This window comes from Neolamprologus brichardi, chromosome 9, assembly GCF_056152115.1.
Source record: "Neolamprologus brichardi isolate AB-2024 chromosome 9, ASM5615211v1, whole genome shotgun sequence".
In the NCBI taxonomy this organism is placed as follows: Eukaryota; Metazoa; Chordata; class Actinopteri; order Cichliformes; family Cichlidae; genus Neolamprologus; species Neolamprologus brichardi.
In genome coordinates, this window is record NC_142112.1 from 3,000,001 (window position 1) to 3,020,232 (window position 20,232).

General features: G+C 40.5%; 1 protein-coding gene and 2 pseudogenes across 3 annotated transcripts in view; all 3 read left to right on the top strand.

Moving 5' to 3' along the window:
- The window catches only part of LOC148101108 (uncharacterized), a 21,674-nt gene extending 18,998 nt beyond the window's left edge, over positions 1-2,676 (top strand). Inside the window, exons 3-4 of the mRNA XM_087845812.1 lie at positions 1-791; positions 1,157-2,676. The exon at positions 1-791 is cut by the window's left edge and continues 473 nt beyond it. Coding sequence (XP_087701938.1) covers positions 1-790 — 790 coding nt within the window. The 3' untranslated portion in view covers position 791; positions 1,157-2,676. The remainder of the gene's footprint in view (positions 792-1,156) is intronic.
- LOC148101104 (uncharacterized) overlaps positions 1-20,232 on the top strand; it is a 164,441-nt pseudogene that overhangs the window by 82,661 nt on the left and 61,548 nt on the right. The window lies entirely within an intron of this gene.
- Positions 9,289-12,598, top strand: LOC148101109 (programmed cell death 1 ligand 1-like; annotated as a pseudogene). The gene is made up of 4 exons (XR_015719580.1): positions 9,289-9,356; positions 10,275-10,581; positions 10,716-10,982; positions 12,282-12,598. The product of XR_015719580.1 is annotated as a programmed cell death 1 ligand 1-like (transcript).

The window sequence follows — 20,232 nt, forward strand, 5'->3', positions numbered from 1 at the left end:
CACTGGAGAGAGACCGTTCAGCTGTGGAGACTGTGGAAAGTCGTTTACTGAGTCTGGAAACTTAAAAACACACCAACTCATCCACACTGGAGAGAGACCATTCAGCTGTGACGAGTGTGGAAAGTCTTTTACCCAATCTGGACACTTAAAAACACACCAACTCATCCACACTGGAGAGAGACCGTTCAGCTGTGACGACTGTGGAAAGTCTTTTACCCACTCTGGAGACTTAAAAAAACACCAACTCATCCACACTGGAGAGAGACCGTTCAGCTGTGACGACTGTGGAAAGTCTTTTACCCACTCTGGAAACTTAAAAAAACACCAACTCATCCACACTGGAGAGAGACCGTTCATCTGTGGAGACTGTGGAAAGTCTTTTACTGAGTCTGGAAGCTTAAAAACACACCAACTCATCCACAGTGGAGTTAAAGCGTACACCTGTGATCAGTGTGGCAGAGCTTTTACTCACAGTAGCAGCTTACAGAGTCATCTAGTTACCCACTCTGGAATTAAAGCATACAGCTGTGACATTTGTGGAAAAACTTTCAGCCAGATGGCAACCCGAAATATACACCTACGCATTCACACCAGACATGATGTGTACAGCTGTGATCAGTGTGGTAGACTATGTTTAACAGGCACACAGTTACAACATCACATGTTTACCCACTCTGAGGAAAGACCTTATAAATGTGACCTGTGTGAGAAGACTTTTAAATCTCCACGTTACCTGAAAGCACACCAACAGATCCACACAAGAAAGACTCTACAAGTGCATTTACTGTGAGGTATGTATTTTTATTTTTATCTTGTCAGCCCGACTGTTTGAAACAACTCTGCTCATCAAATTGTGTTAGCATGTTAGCAATTGTACTGCATGGAAAAACACCTCTGAATGATTATTCAGACTCTAATCACAGGTTTTTAGTGATAGTGTTTGAGGATTATATTACTGTTATTGTAGCATTAAACTAGTATTAATTTAATGTTTTTACTCTTATCGTCTTTATAGCACATTATATTGAGCTGAGTTTGATAATGTAAACAGTAAAATGTAATAGGACTTTGGCAGAGATGCTCTTTATTTCAGGATTTATGTTCAGGATGAAAATGTTGAAGGACTGACTTACACTGTGTTTGTGTCTTTGTTTAGAAGCAGAGCGACACAGATGGATCCAGTTCTCAACCCTGTCATCGCTGTGGGAAAGACTTTTTTTGTGACCTTTGTGGAAAAACTTTCAGTCATCGCAGGACTCTGAAAATACATCAACGTAGACACACTGGAGACAAAATGAACTACTGTAAATAATGCGGCAGAGGCTTCACCACTTCAAAGGACTTCAAACAATATGAACTCCTTCACAGTGGGGTTAAAAAGCACGTCTGCGATCAGTGTGGGTCATCCTTCATCCGTGCACATCAGCTTCAAAAGCGAGTCCACACATGGGAGAAACCATACAAGTGCAGACACTGTGACAAAACTTTTTCACAATCATGTGATCATACTAAGCATGAAAGAGAACTTCATCTGTGAAAGAGTTTGAGTAATCTCAGTTCATACTCCACTCACAAACAATTCCATGTTACGAATAACCTGTTACGTCTTGATTCCTGCTTTTAAGTATATCTTGTAAACAGTACATTTGCATAACACCTGAAACCAGTCCAATGAATGAACAATGGGCTGTGAGGTCAATTTCTTGAACATTAATAAGCAAATTCTTATGACCATTGATCAACAACCACTGGTCAATGGCCATGAGTACCATTCACAGAGTAAAAATTTGCATAATGATTATGAAGGAACTTGTTTTACTGTTACCAATGTTCAAAAACATTTACTAAATGATCTCCTCTATGCAAACATCAGCGTGATGCAGGACTGAAATCACTCCCATCTCTGGATCACAGTGAATCTGAAGAGACAGAAAGATCCTCTTCTGGTTTCAGGGTCAGACTTAAACCCTTGAGATCAGGCTCCACAGAGTTCAGGTGGAGTCTCCTGACCTGATGAGGCAACTATTAATGAAAATGTGCCTCGTTACATTTTAAGCTTTCTAAACTGTTCTACTGTAGTGTTTGTGTTGAGTGGTTAGCTCAATCTTGTTTCCTCTTATCATGTTTTTATTGAATGCATCAATCCATGTTTTCTGCAGGGTTTTTTTCAGCTTGTTTGTTATGAAATCCTACAACAGTTAAACCAAAATTTTATATGTTAAATAAAGAAATGGTTTAGTGACAAAGAGTTTGAGCCGTGATGTCATGGTTCCGAATAGGTAGATATCTTCAGCACTCAGGCTCACCCGAGCCCAGACTTCTCGTTGAGAAAGGGGTGTCAATTGCATTTAGGGACCAGTTGATCAAATCCATAATTCCTCTTTTAGGTTTTAGAGAACAGACTGTGAGAAAAGGTTCCAGGGACGATACAAAAAAAACACGAGACTAGACAAGGACATAAGCAGGGAAGATAAGGGAGAGGAGAAAAAGTGCGTCCGCCTCCTCCGAGAGCCAAAGAAGATTTAAGCAGATCTTTAATCTTTTATCTCCCTGTAATGAAGTCTGCGTGATGTCTGAGTGTAGTCATGTGACAGCTGTGCAGAAAATGGTTATTGAATTAAAAGCCAGCAGGCCTCATCTAAACGCATCTTAAGTGCAGAAGGCAAAACCTATGTACCAAAAGCACATTTTGGTCATTGCATTATCAGTGACAGCAGCTGGTGTGGTTCTGCACTGGACGAAGAAAAGAGGTAAAATGATATTATGCCCTCTTTTGAATTTACGTGCTGCTTGCATCGATGATGCTTTACAGGTCAGGGGACTATGACTGAATACGGTCATGTTCGGTTTCGTGTAGCGATGGCTAGATGAGGCCTCGTGAAGCGTTTCAGCACAAACTATCCATGCTGTGTCGACACAGTGTTGCTGTTTTGCTCCATGCTGACACCTGCTGGACCTTAAATATCATTGCAGGCAACTTACTTGAGACTCACAACAGACACTGATTCAATGACCAAGTCATACTTGTACACTGTAAGGTGTTGTACTTTCCATGGAATCATTTTATATCTTTTACATACAAATATTTTACACATCTTTATTTTATACTCTACAAATATATTGTGAATGACATTAAGTGAAAATTAAAATGAAAGTATTGTGAATGTAATATTACCCATTTGACTCAGAGTTTATTATAAATTTCTATTCAGAAAAATAAGTTTATCCAATGTTTTTGCATTCAGTCTGTTGCATTTTTTTTACACCATTTCCCCAGCTTTGGAAAACTCACAGGCACAGATGAAGCTGGGGTACACAAAAGCTGTAAAGCCAGGTGGAAAAGGTTCTGATAAGATGTCTTCCTTTTCCCTCAGTACGTTAAACGATCCTCTGATCTTGGAATTTTTCTCTCCGACACTCTCCACAACACTAAGGGGTTGGCAGTCCTTTATAATAAAATCCAGGACTGCCTGGTCCAGAACAGTCTTCCTAGATGCTTGATTTCAAAACAATAAAACACATATTAATTAAAAAAAAAAAGATGATAAAGCTGTTCAGTGTCAATATAGGCCTACCAGTGTTCATCCTCGGTGTGTTTGTCTCCTCATTTTCACGTTTGGCTCTGTAATGCCTAAACACTGAGGAGGTGCTTTTGTTTGTGTAAGAAATAAAGCTCCGCAGAACAGATGCGACATTTAACCTGCATAACATGAAATAAATAATTTACACTTCAAGTCACATTGCTGTTTTTCCTATTATGATAGGTTACACTGAAACAAAGACAGACAAACAGTTACCTTATTTGCAGTTAAAAGATCAAAATGATCCCACACAGCAGAAACATTTCTTTTTCTTTCGGGCTCCATTTTGTTATGGAGAGAGATGTGTTGTTGTTTTTTATCTTTGCGAGAGTAATTTTGTGTTTTTTTGGTGGCGACTCATTCCGTTGACAGATGCGGATGCGGTACCTTTTAAACACAGTTTGGCGCGTTGGCAATGAGCGATACAGCAGCTGTGTCGATCACGTGACCTTTTCTTAAAGCGACGCACGCAGGCTTTGCTGCGTGAGCTTGATACGTGCGTCGGTGCGTCAGTGTTGCAGGACACATCACATTAAATCATTTTTCTTGTTTCTGTTGCACATTTGTCCCACAGCTTTGAAAACCAGTTACATGTTTAATCCGATGATCCTGCAACATTTTCAGGTTTGTTTGGGAGAGTTTTTGGTGACAAAATATGCAAATGGGTGTTCAACAGAAAATAACAATATACACGACAAGTTACAAACAAACCCCGCAGATTTTATAAGTTTGTTTTTGAGTTGAATATCGCATATTATTCATTTTGACCTGTAACACAGTCTGAAGTGTATTTCATGCCCGTAACTTCACTTTCACGTGTAAACACGCCCCTTTTTAACCTTTGCAGCAGGAATTATGGTTCTGAATTTAAAAAAGAAACATAAAAAACTCACTGCACCATAACTTTTATGATTTTAATGAAAACGTTAATGAAAAAAAACTTTGACTACAGGTGTTGTGTGCCCACCTTATTACTAAATTAGGCAGAGCACTCTGAATTGAATCAGGACATAAAGCACGGTCTTTATCTTGCTTTATTGAATACTGTTCATCTAACAACTAGCCACTTAACGGGGCCTCCTTCGGACAACAACATCCGGTTCAAAGGTCATCACATTAAGACATAGCCATATCAATACATGACATCCCCCTTTTCCTTAGATTCAAACTTTAGTCTTAATAACTTTGATGTCTTTTTTTTTTCTCTTCAACATTGAACATTTTTTCTTGTCTTACTTTCTAACAATTATATTTTCTAACTGTCTCACCACACGTACCCCTTTTTTTTTCCAATATATACATGTCGACATACACATATGAACTTGCAACTTGAAACTTGCCCATTTTCAGTTACCTCTTCACCTTAACATATTATAGTTTATTTCACCACAAAATCACGAAACCTCTCAGGTATCTTTTTAGCCCTTTGTGATCTACTTGATCTCGCTGGCCCCTGGGAGCCCTCTTGTGGTGTTGGAGTGAAGGTGTCAGTCTTTGTGGGTGTTTCACCTTCCTCCCTTTCAGGTATTGTGTCGTAGTGTCCTTCTCTAGTCTCATTTGTCTCGCATTTCTTCACATGTGTGGTGTTCCGGTGATAGCGAGCTCCTGTTGGTGATTCAATAATGACTTGGTTTCCAGTTCTGCTTACAACTTTGTGTGGTGTTGCGTTGAATGGTGTTGTAAACTTGTCCACTTTGTCTTGTTGAACCAGCACTGTGTCTCCCGTGTCAACTTTTGAATACTCAGCTCCTTTTCGTTCATCAGCATAAATCTTTGATTTTCCTTTCTGTTCAGCATCTCTGTCACGCACGTCTAACTCTGTTGTTTTTGCCTCACCGATGTTCGGTAACTTTCCTCTCATTTTGCGGTTGAACAGGAGTTCTGCTGGACTTTTGCCCGTGGTTGGATGTTCAATGCTGCGATACACTGTTACATATTTTCTTAGCTCTCGCTTCCAGTCAAGTCCTTCGGCTTGTGCAATCCTGATTCTTTTCATCAATGATGCATTTTGCCGTTCCACTTCTCCATTTGCTTGAGCCCATTTTGGTGTAGTTCTTATATGTTTGATTCCATTAGTTTCACAATATTCTCTGAACAGCTCAGATTTGAACTGTGGGCCGTTATCAGATTTCATGGTAACTGGTAGCCCATGTCTGCTAAATATACAGTCAATAGAGTCAATGACTTTTTCAGCAGTTGTAGATGACATTACATCATACTCATAGTACCGACTGTAGTAATCTATCAGTACAAGTATTGAGTGGTTCGAAGGTAGCGGTCCCAGTAGGTCTACCGCCACATCTCGCCATGGTCCATCCGGTAAAAGTGTGTTTCTCAGTGGTTCAGGTGGATCTGGTCTGGCTACTATTTGACATCCGTGACAAGCTTTACAAAACTTTTCTGCAGCTTTGTCCATCCCTGGCCACCAAACTTTTGTTCTGAGATGCTGTTTGGTTCCAACAATTCCTAAATGTCCTTCATGAGCTAGTGAAAGTGCTTGAGCTCTGAGGTTTTCTGGCAATACAATTCGAGTTCCCCGCAAAACTATGTAGCCGATGACACACAGTTCATTTGCAATGGGAGCATATGTTTTGCATTTTTCAAAATGTCCATTTTCAATAGCTCTTCGCACTTCTGTTAATTCTGAGTCTGTAGCAGAGGCTTCTTCAACCTCTCTTGTTGTGAGTGCTTTTGGAGCAGCATTAACTGCAACAAATCTCACATATTCTTCAGATTCATGCTTATGTATCTCTTTTGACGTGGTGTCAGACAGCAGTCTTGACAGTGAATCCGCAATGTTTTGTTTTCCCGCAATGTGCACTACTTTAAAATTATATGGTTGTAGTCTGAGAACCCATCTTTCTATGCGTGCACAAGGTTTAGATCTCTGGCTATATATGACCTCTAATGGCTTGTGGTCTGTGATGAGGTCAAACTTCCTGCCATACACATATGGATGTAGTCTCTCACATGCCCATATCAGTGCTAGGGCTTCTCTTTCTGTTTGAGAATATCTTCGCTCACAGTCTGTTAAACTCCGACTTACGTAGCACACTGGTACCTCTTCTCCGTTCTGTATTTGTATTAGCACTGCGCCCAAGCCTACAGGGCTCGCATCTGCTATGACTCTGGTTGGGGCTTCTTTGTCAAAATAGGCTAGGGTACCTGCTCTGGCTAACTCAGTCTTTAGTCTTTCAAATGCTTGCTTTTGTTCTGGCCCGAATGTAAACATAGTTTCTTTTCGAGTTAAACGTCTAAGTGGTTCAGAGAGTGTAGCAAACTGTGGTATGAACCTGCTACTGAAGCCTACCAGTCCCAGAAAGCTTCTCACCTCAGTAGCATTCTTTGGTTCTCGGGCTTCCACCACAGCTCTCACTCTTTCTTCAGTTGGGCCGATGCCTTTCTGTGTCAGCAGTATTCCCATGAACACGAGTCTGTCCATGTTGAACTGACACTTCTCTGAGTTTAGTGTCAGGCCACAGTCAGAGAGTCTCTTCATCACAGCATGCAGGCGCTTATCATGGGTTTCCTGGTCTGGCGCATGTATGATTACATCATCTGAAATGTTCTCAACTCCTTCAATGCCAGCTAGTGCATTGGCAATCTCATGCTGATATTGCTCACTAGCTGATGAGACTCCAAATATTAGCCTTTTGTACCGGTATACTCCGTTGTGCACTGCAAATGTAGTTATCTCTCTTGACTCCGGGGTAAGCTCTAGCTGATGGTATCCCCACTTGAGATCGAGTTTGGTGAAGATTGCAGAGCCGTTTAGTCCTTGCAAGATTTCATCCACAGTGGGTATGGGGTATCTTTCCCTGATTATTGCTTCATTTGCTTTTCTCATGTCTAAGCACATTCTGATATCATTGTCACATTTCTTTGGGAGTACCACTACAGGATTTACCCAAGGTGTAGGTCCTTCTACACGTTCTATAATGTCCATGTCGATTAGTTCATTAATCTTTTTCTCCACTGCATCCCTCAAATGATAAGGTATGCGCCTCAGTGGCTGTGCTACTGGTTTCACATTTGGATCAATGTACAGGCTGATCTGTTTGGTGTTTAGCTTTCCTACTCCTTTGAACACTTTTGGATACTTTTCTTTAAGAGTGTGCTTTAAATCTGTGACAGCCGCCACATTTTCACCTATTTTCAACACTCCTAACTTTATGGCAGTCTTTTTCCCCAGGAGTGGTTCACCATTACCTCTAATCACAATAAATTCAGCCTCTTCAGTCCTGTCACCAATCTTGATTTCGCATCTGAATGCACCTTTAACCGTGAGTGCCTGTGCTGAGGAATATGCATATAAATTCCTCTGCTCTTTGGGTACATATGAGTGACATTTTATCTTTTCAGCTTTTAGCTTTTCCCATATGTTGTCTCCCATCACATTACTTGTAGCTCCAGAGTCAACTAACATTTTCAACTCTATTCCCCCAACAGAAAAGGTACACTATCATCATTTACAGTAAATGCATAATCATCTTGTTCAACAGCATTCACATTTTGTTTCTTTTGTCTTTTGGTACGACACATTTTTGAAAAGTGGTCCTTACCATTACACTTGTGACATGTTTGTCCTCGTGCTGGGCATTTGGGATCTTTGCCCATGTGGTCAGTATAACCACACCTGTAACATTGTCTGTCTGTTTTATTATCATCTCTCATTTTTCCTTTTGGTCTGTTGTTCTTCTCTTTCTTTGCTGTAAAAATCCGGCTGACCGTGTCCTCTCCTTTCTTTTCCCCGGCGACGCTCATCGCCGCCATCTGCTCCTCCACGCGTTCGCAGTGTGAAGCCACCTCCAACGTGCGAGTTAGGGTTAAGCCTGGACCCTCCTCAAGCAGCTTTCTCCGTACATATTCAGAAGTGCATTTACTCAGGATAGCGTCCCGTATCTGGTTATCATTGTCACCTTGAAAGTCACAGTCTTTTGCAGCTCGCCTTAAACGTGTACAAAATTGTTGCACAGTCTCACCTGGTGTTTGGGACAATTTGTGGAAAGTTTGGCGTGCGTATGCTGCATTCACTTGAGGAACAAAATAAGTGTTGAGTGCAGTCACCGCAGCGGTGTAATCCTTTGCCTCTCCCGTCTGTGGTAGAGTGGAGAAGACGTCCTGCACGTCTTGTCCGGCCAAGTGCAGTAGAAGAGCGCGTCTCCGCTGTCTGATTGCGTCTGTAGCATTATCCGTCAAAATAAGACCTTTCCCATTAGCAAACAACTCGAAGGATGTTAACCACCGCATCCATCTCGGTCCGAGCGTAGCTGGATCAGTGTAGCAGGCGAACGGTTGAATACCCGACCTTTCCATGTTAGCCCACAAGTTTTTCGCTAACACCGTACCGCCGCTGGGTCTACTTTTCACAAAAACAAATCCAGGTCCGTGTCATCCTCGTCGCCATTGTTGTGTGCCCACCTTATTACTAAATTAGGCAGAGCACTCTGAATTGAATCAGGACATAAAGCACGGTCTTTATCTTGCTTTATTGAATACTGTTCATCTAACAACTAGCCACTTAACGGGGCCTCCTTCGGACAACAACATCCGGTTCAAAGGTCATCACATTAAGACATAGCCATATCAATACATGACAACAGGGAGCTTTGTGTTTGACTTTATCCACCTCATGTAAAAGCGTTTATTCAAACTGTGGACAGTAGGTCCCTGCGGTGAGGAGGAGGCGGGACACAGCGGAGAATGTGACAGTAATGGTGGGTAAACGGAGCTCGTATTTGTTGATCTGGATCTTTCTGACGATTGTAGATGGAGGTGAGGGAGATGTTTGCTGTCAGTTGATCTGTAAAAAACATTTTAGGGAACTTGGTCGAAACTTTTCACTGTATTCAGTTTTTACGCTTTGGCTCTGCGACTCTTTGGACTTCTTTGGACGTTTCGTGAAGGCACTTACTGCTCCCTCGTGACAAGGCGGGGTTTGTTCATTTATCTATTTATTTATTATCCCTGGCTGGAACTGAACCAACGAACTTTTGCTCAGAAGTAACGAAAATAAAGATCTACAATAACCATCTTAACAGAGTACAGGCTGTGATAATAAGCTCACACTCAGGTCTATCCAACAAATGTTTTTGACGTCTGTGTTCTTCAAAAGATGCATAAACTTTATAATTAAAAAAATTAAAAATCAGGAAACAAACTCAGTCCGACTACACGGGATTTCCTTCGACGGAGGGAAAGCCCTGAAAATCTCAGCAGGCTGAACAAAAACCTAAACGTAGACATGATGTCGCAGTCAGGATTTGGGTAATGCGTCGTATTTATCAGTGGGACTGGAAATGCTTTTAAAGTGGAGAAGTTAACGGTCGGGCTGGGTGGGAGACGTCCTCTTCCTGAGCGACTACAATGGGACAGCAGCAAAAGCAAATCTCGGCTTTTATTCGTAGCCAAAGTCTGGACGGCACATCAAACGGATGTTCAAATCAAATCAAATTACGCACAGCCCACTTTGCATTTATTTATTTGTAAAAAATGTTTGGAATCATGTCTGATTTTCGTTCCATTTCTCACGTGTGCACCACTTTGTGTTGCTCTTTCACGTGGAATTCCAATAAAATTGATTCATGTTTGTGGCTGTAATGTGACAAAATGTGGGAAAGTTCAAGGGGACGAATACTTTTGCAAACCACTGTATGTGTTTAGTTTTAGTGTTTGTCTGTTCCGATGTTTCAGATACTGAGGTGTCCTGTGTTTTTATGGAGAGATGCGTCTTACCGTGCAGTTTCAAGATTGGGAATGAAATCGTCATCCACTGGTTTAAGACACCTTCATGTCCACTCATTCTACTACAGCAGAGACCAGCTTGGAAACCAGGACCAGTACTACAGAAACAGGACTTCACTGTTCAAGGACCAGATCTCCAGTGGAAATGCCTCACTCCAGCTGACAAGTGTGGAGGTTCAGGATGAGGGCAGATATAAGTGCCACACCAGCACCATCAAGGGAAACCAGGAGTCATTTGTCAACCTAAAAGTGGACGGTAGGAGAAACTTGCAGTAAACATCAGCTCAGTTCTCCGTGCACTGTCAAATGAATGGATTTTAAAGATTTTGTCTTCATTTTTTTCATCAGATTAATGATGAGTTTTTGATCCGTGATTTTCTTTTGTTGCAGCTCCAGTTAATAAGGTCAAAATGAATCAGGTTGAAAACAGGATCAGCTGCAGGTCAGAGGGGATCTACCCTGAACCTCAGCTCACCTGGTCCACCAGCCCTCCATCCAACATCACCTTCACTAACACCACCACAGTCGAGCGGACTGAGCAGCTGCTTTACAACATCAGCAGCTCTCAGATGCTTTCAGCCGGTGTTTATGACCTGCTCTTTATCTGCACCATCAGCGCTCGCAGGAACAGGAGGAGAGCCACGCTGCAGAGACTATGTGAGTATTTCAACCAAACTAGGAGAACTGCAGATGGGACGTAGATAACTGGAGAAAAATATGAAGGAAAACTGCATTAAATATGTTTTCTGTAAAATTAAAACAAACAAACAAAAAACACAAAACCTGTTTAACTATGAAACAATGCAAGGAAATCTCTATCCGTGATGTATCTTCGTCACCTTGCACTTTCAGATAAAATGCAGCATCCACACAAAGACTGTGGATCTTTAAAATGTGTCAAGATGAACAAGGTGCACCAGAATGATCAAAAAGCAGAAAAGTTAAAGGCGGACTTTGGATGTGGTTTATGCAAAAAAGAAGAAAAAACTGTTGAGCTCTCTCTCATCAAAACACTGTAAGAAAATGCGTGAATTTCTTTAAATATCAGTAATAACATGCATATATCAGTATGTGGAGGGGTGCGGTTTGGGGCTCAGCTGCAGAGGTATATATGAGCTCAGTGAGAACATGGGCAGTGCAAGGAAGATTGGCCTGCCAGCGGGGCAGAGGTCACTGAGGGATTTATTAAGCTGTTAGGTGGTTGGTGCACTGAGGTGGATGAAATTCAACCCAAGTTCTTTTAGGCTTTGGGTCTTGTAGGCTTCTCCTGGGTGACATCAGTGGGGGTTTGGGGACAGCTCCTTCGGATTGGTGCTCTGGATCCACAGAGGAACCAGAGGGTTCACATTTCTCAGCCATCCTGGGAAGATCCGTGCTACGATACTTTTAGGAAGACTCAAAGCTTCAGGAGGAACAGTGCAGCATGGATCAGTCTGATTCCCTGTTGCAAATATCTGAGGATATTGACTTTTGTTCTAGAAGTGAAGCACAACAGTGGGTGTGTGATGACATGTCATGTCTACGAATTGATGGCTGTCTGAGAGTCCCTCAGAGTCAGGACTCTTCTTCTTTACCATTTTTCCTGCTTTTTATTACAGAATTAAAATCACCAAACACAAACTTTGTATCCTTAACTTTTGTCGGTGAGTTTAAGTTTCGCTTCTCGTCCAATTGCGTTCTGTCTTCTCTGCATTGCCGCGTCCAGTAAGATGCTGTGGCAACAGAACCGGAAAACTCAAGCAAATATCACATCACTGATGAGTACTGGACAACACTCTTTGCTGGGGTCTTTTGGCTGGTGAGGGTTCACTATGTGGTTACCATGGATACATGATGCTCTGTGTGGGAGTGCTCGCCTCGGCTCGGTGTTGCTTGGGGCTGCGTGGACCTCTTAGTAATTTCCCAAGACTGTAGTTTTTAATATTGTTGTTAATCATTTACATAGTATGCCTTCAGCTGATATCAGTGGTCCCAGCACTGGTGTGACAATCCCCTGCACCCCCTCAAACACTTCACTCACCAACTTCACCCTCCTCTGGAGATTCAACCACACTCAGACCATCCTGAGCCAGTCCTGGACCGACGTCACCTACTCGGTGTCAGACGGGTGGAGGCAGAAGGTGGAGAATGTATCCAAGTCAGGCAGCCTCATGCTAAAGGACTTATCCACAAAGCAGGAGGGGATGTACACCTGTAAGCTCAGCAATGCTGAGGAGACGCACATTACCCACATCCACCTGAGAATAACTGAAGGTAAGATCGAGCTGATATAAAACACTGCAGGGAGAAACTTGCCCGGCTGATGACCAGATAAAGCCAGATTTCTAAAGAAATTAATTAATGATTGGGGCGATCGTGGCTCAAGAGTTGGGAGTTCGCCTTGTAATCGGAAGGTTGCTGGTTCGAGCCCTGGCTTGGACAGTCTCGGTCGTTGTGTCCTTGGGCAAGACACTTCACTTACCGCCTACTGGTGGTGGTCAGAGGGCCCGGTGGCGCCAGTGTCCGGCAGCCTCGCCTCTGTCAGTGCGCCCCAGGGTGGCTGTTGCTACAATGTAGCTGCCATCACCAGTGTGTGAATGTGTGGATGACTGGTTGTGTAAAGCGCTTTGGGGTCCTTAGGGACTAGAAAAGCGCTATACAAATACAGGCCATTTACCATTGATATAATTAATCAGTTTTCAATCGTTTTATCAAATAAATTTGGATAATTGGACAAAAGCATAAAATAAACTACTAAATGTGTATTTTGGACATTTTCTTTGCATTGATTTAAAAAGTGAAACATGACCCAAAATCTCAACTTCTCATAACAAATAACTTCTTACCTGTAGAGTCCTGACTAAATGTGTAGCCGTGCACCTGCCAGAGCTTTTATTATTGCATTTGTAAAGTGGGGACATTCAGCCAGACAAAGACTTATTTCTGCTTAATATAGTATTTCTGCTAAATTATAGTATTTCTGCTAAATTATAGTATTTCTGTTTTTTATACGATTTGTGCTTAATATAGGATTTGTGCTAAATTATAGTATTTCTGCTTTTTATAATATTTCTACTTTTTATAGTATTTGTGCTTAATATAGTATTTCTGCTTAATATAGTATTTCTGCTAAATTATAGTATTTCTGCTACATTATAGTATTTCTGCTTTTTATAGTATTTGTGCTTAATATAGTGTTTCTGCTAAATTATAGTATTTCTGCTTTTTATAGTATTTCTGCTTAATATAGTATTTCTGCTAAATTATAGTATTTCTGCTTCCTATACGATTTGTGCTTAATATAGTATTTCTGTTTAATATAGTATTTGTGCTAAATTATAGTATTTCTGCTAAATTATAGTATTTCTGCTTTTTATAGTATTTGTGCTAAAACATAGTATTTCTACTAAATGTAGTATTTATGCTTAATCATACTATTTCTATATATTACTGCCAGGTCCCCAGGCAGCCAATCCTCTGTGAGGACTGACACATTCAAATTTACATATCAGGGCCTGCACGGCTTCCCAGCCAGCCAATCATATCTGAGGTCTGCCGTTTCTTCTCTCGTCATATCTCAGCAACGGTTGTACAAAGAGCAATGAAAATCGCAGTCAAAGTACACCAAAGTCCGCTGATTCACCCAGTACAAGAATTATGCTTCTAGTTCACCTAGTTTTTGAGTTACACGACGTTTTGTAACTCCAAAAAACGGCGTTTTTCGCCTCTCACCGCGATCTAATTCTGACTGCTCATCACCCTGTTTTCCAGGCGCCCGCTCTCTTTCCCAGTGGCGCAGTTGGTAATGACACGGGTCTGCAAGCCAAAGGTCATGGGTTCAATCCCACCTTGGTCAACATGTTTTTTTCCCTACAAATTAATACACTATCACAGACCAGTAATTCATATTCATCATTTATTACAATTCTGCAAACTTTTGTCATTTTACCAGCTTTTCTAATATGGACCTCAGATTCTTGTTAACACTCCATGGCACAAATACTGTTCCCTTTAGGCTCTGTGTATGTGTGTGTGTATCAATATTTCTCCCATTTTAAAGTATTACTCCACCATAATTGTATTTCTGTTAAATCAAAGTACTTTTACTACATCTTTGTACTTCTGCTCAATCATAGTATTTCTGCTAAATCATAGTATTTTTGCCAAATCATGGTTTTTGTGCCAAATCATAACATTTGTGTTATGTTATAGTATTACTACTAAGTGGAGGAATTTCTGCCATGTTACAGTATATGTGCTGATTACAGTATTTCTGCTAAATCATATTATTTCTACTATATTATATTTCTCTTTCTAAATATAGCATTTCTGCTATATAATTGTATTTCTCCTATGTTATAGTATTTGTGCTTAACCAGAGTATTTGTGCTGAAACATAGTATTTCTGCCAAATGATAGTATTTCTGTCAAATTATAGTATTTGTGCTAAAACATAGTATTAATTTAAAATTACAATATTCATAGTTCATCACAGTGTCTCTGGTAAATCACAGTATGTCTGCTATGTTGTACTATTTTTCTAAATCATAGTGTTTCTGTAATGTTTAAGTATTTTTGGCTAAATATATTCTTTCTGTTATCTTATACTATTTCTCCTAAATTCTTGTATATTTGAGAAGTTGTCATGTTTCTGGTAAGTTACAATATTTCTGCCAAGTTCTGCTATGCTATTGTATTTCTGCCAAGTATTATGTTTCCTCTAAGATATTGCAGTTCTGCTAAGTTATTACATTTTAGCAAAGTTCTTTTGCTTCTGCAAAGTTTTTACAATTTCTGCAACTTTTCAGTTTTTTCAGCTAGTTTTTGCAGACAGCTTCAGCTTTAAAGCATCCACACTGCATTTTCGCAGGAAATGCAAATTTTTCTAGTTAGTTTTCTGTTTGATGTTTATTCAGCTGTGTGAAAACCCTGGAGGAACCCACCCGATGGATTAATAAAGTTAAATTTAATTTAATCTAATCTAATAAATTTAATCTCAGCCAAACCGATTTACTCACGAACAAATAAAACACTGAAAAAGCCAAACAATAACATTTTTAAGTTATCAAAGTGACTTATATATCATGTTTAACCCGAGTAGCGAATTGGCTGGGCCGCGCTATGAATTCTGCGATATGGTTTTTCATATTTGTTGTCCAGGTGGAAATTCGGGAGAATGGTGGCTCCGGGATTCTCCCGGAAAAATCGGGAGGGTTGGCATGTATGGTTGTGGCAACATCACTAACCTTGTCAAACACCTCAGAGTAAATCATATCACAGAATATGAGGCACGTATGTTGAGGTGAACTGAAGAGGAGGAGAGGGACAGGTGCTGATAGGGCGAGACAGACGTCTCTCACAGAGTCCTTTAGTGCTGCAGGCAGGCAACGTGTTCAAATAGCCACAACTTCAGTTTTTTTATTTCTGTATGATGAAGTCTGCATTATTAAGTAATAAGAACAGGTAATCTGATGTCCTGTAATCATTATGACGCTATAATTTGAGATACAATAAATAAAATAAGTTTTTGTACAAAGTATCGGTATCGGATCAGTATCGTCGATACCATCCTGAATATTACTTGGTATCGGATCGGAAAGGAAATCAGTGGTATCGCACATCACTAACGTTCTGTTGTTCCAGGTGGCAGCGTTACGGTTGCCATGGTTACAGGGTGACGCTCTCTCTCTCTGCGTGTTTCCTGGGTGAGAGAGGCCTTTTTGTTGTTGTTGTGCTAAGCTAATAGGCAGAATGCTACAGGTATAGCTCTAAAGAATGTAGCATCATGGGCAGTGTAGTCCGTGCTGCAGGGAGAATGGACTGCCATACCCGTTATGTGTCTGTGAGCGAGGGAGGGAGAAAAAGGAAAAGTACGAGCTGTCATCGAGCAAAAACTGGAGCTGGAAGCATGTAAATATAATAATAACCACTGCAGCCAAGAAGAGAGCCTGACGAGCCCAGCTGTAAGTAAGCTATTAAGACTCGACTGTACACCGTGTTCGTGTTTTCCTCTGAAACAATAAGTTCTGTTGGAGCAGCCTTTCAACGCCTCTCTCTGTCTCTCGCTAGCAAAGTCGACCCAGACAACAAAGTAAAGCTAGTTTTCAGCTACGAGCCGACACAGAACCCACCGTATTAGCCAGAGGTCCCTTTACTACGGTTTGGAGCCGCGGACCTTCAGTAACAGTAATAAATCACAGCAATAGTACATTCATGTAGTTGTAAACAGCATGATAATATATTAAGTAATCCAAAGTATTCAGAATACGTTACTCTCATTGAGTAACGTAACGGGATACGTTACAGAATACATTTTGGGGCATGTAATCTGTAATCTGTAGTGGAATACATTTTAAAAGTAACCTTCCCAACACTGTCAGGAACAAATGTAATCTCATGGCAGGATGCTGTAAACGGACCAAACTTCAGCCAGGAGAACAACTGAGATAATCCATCCACAAGGATGAATAGGATTAGTCATTCATATACTGCTGCATGGGCTGGGCTGTAGCTACATCGTAAGGTTTTAAAAACTGAGCTTTCAAATGATTAGTGGTGATAGAAGCCGAGGGAGGCCAACAGTGATCACTTACTGTTTTTAGGAGTTTTTTGAGATTAAATAGAAGACAATACAAAACATTAAACATGTTAACAACACAAAATCCATATTAAACGCAGACTACTATAGGCCTGGAAGCAGGATTTGTCACGCCATCACTTAAAGACCAGATAGCCTATTAGTTTTCTTTTCGATGCACTCTGAGGTCATAGCAAATTAGAAAAAAACATCCTAATGAGTGATTTTGCAGAACTACGTTCTATTTATAGACTTGTTAATTATTTGGCATTATTGCAGCAAACCAGCCTATGAAATGGATGAAACATCGTGACTTGGTTCCAGCGCTACACAAGGGACCTGCTTCAAACAAACCACCATGCCAATCAGATTACTTCTTCCATGTGAGGGTGAAGAGGTGACCCTTCTGGATAAGATGGTGAAGGTTTGCTGCGTTTTGGTGAACAGTGTGATAATAAAACCAGGGAAAAATGAAACTTGCTGCTGTTAAATATTCTTAAGTCTTGTGCTGTATAGATAGCGGTAATTTTTCAGAAGATAAATTGAAGTAATTGATAGTAAATTAAGTAGTGTAATAGTGGGTGATATCGTGTAAATGCTGTCATGATTTTGTGTAAACATTTTGTCTTTTATAAACTATAAATGACATGGATTCTACACTGTAACTGATGTGATGTTTTATAATAAAAAAGAGGCAAAAATTAGTTTGTTTCTTTATTGAACTTTTGAACAGTGGTACTCAGTCAGTACATATTCAGTAAATGCAAATTATTTACATGGCAGTGCACTACAGGCATAAATCTAGACCCCTAGATAAAACATTATGGCATTATAGCAGTGACAACTCCTCCACAGTAGCAGGTGGGATTTTTCTTTTTTGAGGACGGCTCCTTTTACCTTTCAATATAGATGGTCTGTTTATGTTTTGATCCAGAGCCGTTTTTGGGCAGCTGAAGAGGAGAAGTCTATCTTATGGCCAACCTCTGGCTGTATCTTGGTCATATTACCAGGCAAAACCCAGTATGCAGGTTCATCTGTAACAGCCCTTGTGCCACGGATCCGTACTGTTGCTTCTACTTTAAAAAGAAGAACAGCGACATGGCTGCAGGTCTCCACGACTCCGGCCATACAGGTGCAGTGGGCGGCTTCAACCTTCCCTGTGATGCTCACAGTGACCCATGGCTGTAATGCTGGTTCATTCAGTCTTTGAGAGTGCAGGACCTGAAACACACAAAGTTAATTTAAAGACAAAGACTCTAATGAGCCAAGGCCGACATAAATGTGTTTTATCTACTTTCAAATCCATTTATCATAAATGTAACAAAGTGTGTAGAAAGTTAGCACATACATGTAATTATCCATTTTTTTCTAATGTATCCATCTATAGAACGCTGCATGTTATATTCCAAATCTGCCTGTTCTCTCTCAGAAACCTGCCTTCAGAAAATGAAACTAAAGTATGTAGTCACTTTCAAGATGGAGAAAGCATAAAGTTTGACTTTAGGTGACAATCATGGACACGTAATATGATAAGGAGATTCTGCAGGTCATTAATCAATGTATTATTGTAAAAAAATGTATTTTTTGTGACACAGGACACAAACATGGAAGCAAGATATGTAATTAGGATTATTTCTAATAAATATGAATAAATAATTGCAATTTCTTTAACCACTGAGAATAACTAAATTCTTCAGGACAATGGCACATCAATGCACTGAACTCACTATGGCTACGTTCACACTGCAGGTCTTAATGCTCAATTCCGATTTTTTTGTCTGCTTGTTCACACTACAAATAAAATGTGACAGCAAACACGCTCCTTTGTGAACCCTCAAAGTGGCCCGCATATGCAAAAGCTGGTGTCACACACAACACGCTCTGTTTAGACCCAGACCAAACAGTATTGTTTGACTGATGGCCCTTAATATAAGGACTTGTTTCAGACTTTGCTTTAAGTTATTTTGTTATTTACACATGGCCTAATAATTATCCTTATTGCCGTTTTAGAGAGGAGCGGTGCTTCAAAGGATATGCAGATTTCTGTCAGAATCTGCAGATTATACAGTATAAATAAAATGTTCATGTTGTCTTCCCAACAGTTTCACTAACATCTACAGGGGATGGACACGAAGGGCTCATCCCAGATAGCAAGGAAACATTGAACAGATGTTGATTTTCCATCTGAACCATCAGAATCGTCAGGGTTGAAATGTCAACACAAAACCAATGTTGAAACAACACTGAAATACTGATGAAACCGCTTACAGCTGCTACCACTTGGACTATTCCATAGCCCCCCCTCTCACAGTGGTACATCCCTTCAGGTAACCATTGTCTTGTACAGTAGAGCGGGACATTAGATTTACTCTCAGCGGAATTGACCGGAGAAGGCATCAGTTCATGCACTGCACTGGCCTGCACCACGATTAATATAAGGTAAGAATGAATGACTTTTGTTCTATTCGTTATTTCCACGGTTGCATTTGAATAACAGTAAAAAACAAACAAACTTGTTAATGTAAAGTTTCGGACAAAATGTGGGAGCCCGAAATTGTGTCTACTTTCATCTTACAATCCGGCAACAAATAAACTGCACTGCGAACAAAGTCAACAAAGAAAACATTTTCGTTTCATACTTTTCCGTTATATTCCCTTACAAAGCTAGCTTAACGCTTCGAGGGTTCCTTTGTTCTTGCCGTTGCCTCGGCGCTTGACCCAGACTTTCGCTCTGTAGTTGCTTTTTAGCATAGTACTACAAAAAATTGTAAATCTGTGATATATGATTGATAAACGTAAAGGTAACTGTATAAATGTGTTCAATGACTTTGTTACTTTTAATGATTGGAGAGCACCCGCTTCGATTCGCACTCAATTCAAACTTTACGTTGCACGCTCACCTAACTTTACGTTGCACGCTCACCTAACTTTACGATGCACGCTCACCTACCTTGCGTTTGCACCTTTTGTCCACACGTAAACTGCGTTTTATTATTTATTTATTAGTTTTTCGCCTCTCACTGCTTAAGCCATTAATCTTTCTGGAATTGTTTTTTTAAACAGATGCGACCTCACAAAAGATATTAGCTATGCTGTCAGACCTGACGACAGCTGTTAACGAACTCCGTGAGGAGGTCAGAGCCATCCGCCATCCCTGCTGCAATGAATCGGTAGATGCTGGGGTACTGCCTCTGGATTTGCCCTTGCACAACATTGAGGAGCTAAACAATGCAGAGGCAGCTCTTCAATCATAAGAGGCAAATAAGGCAATGATAAGTATATAAAGGTTATGTACACTTTGTAACTATAAAGTGTAATAGCTGTCAGATGTGATTTAAATACATAACAACG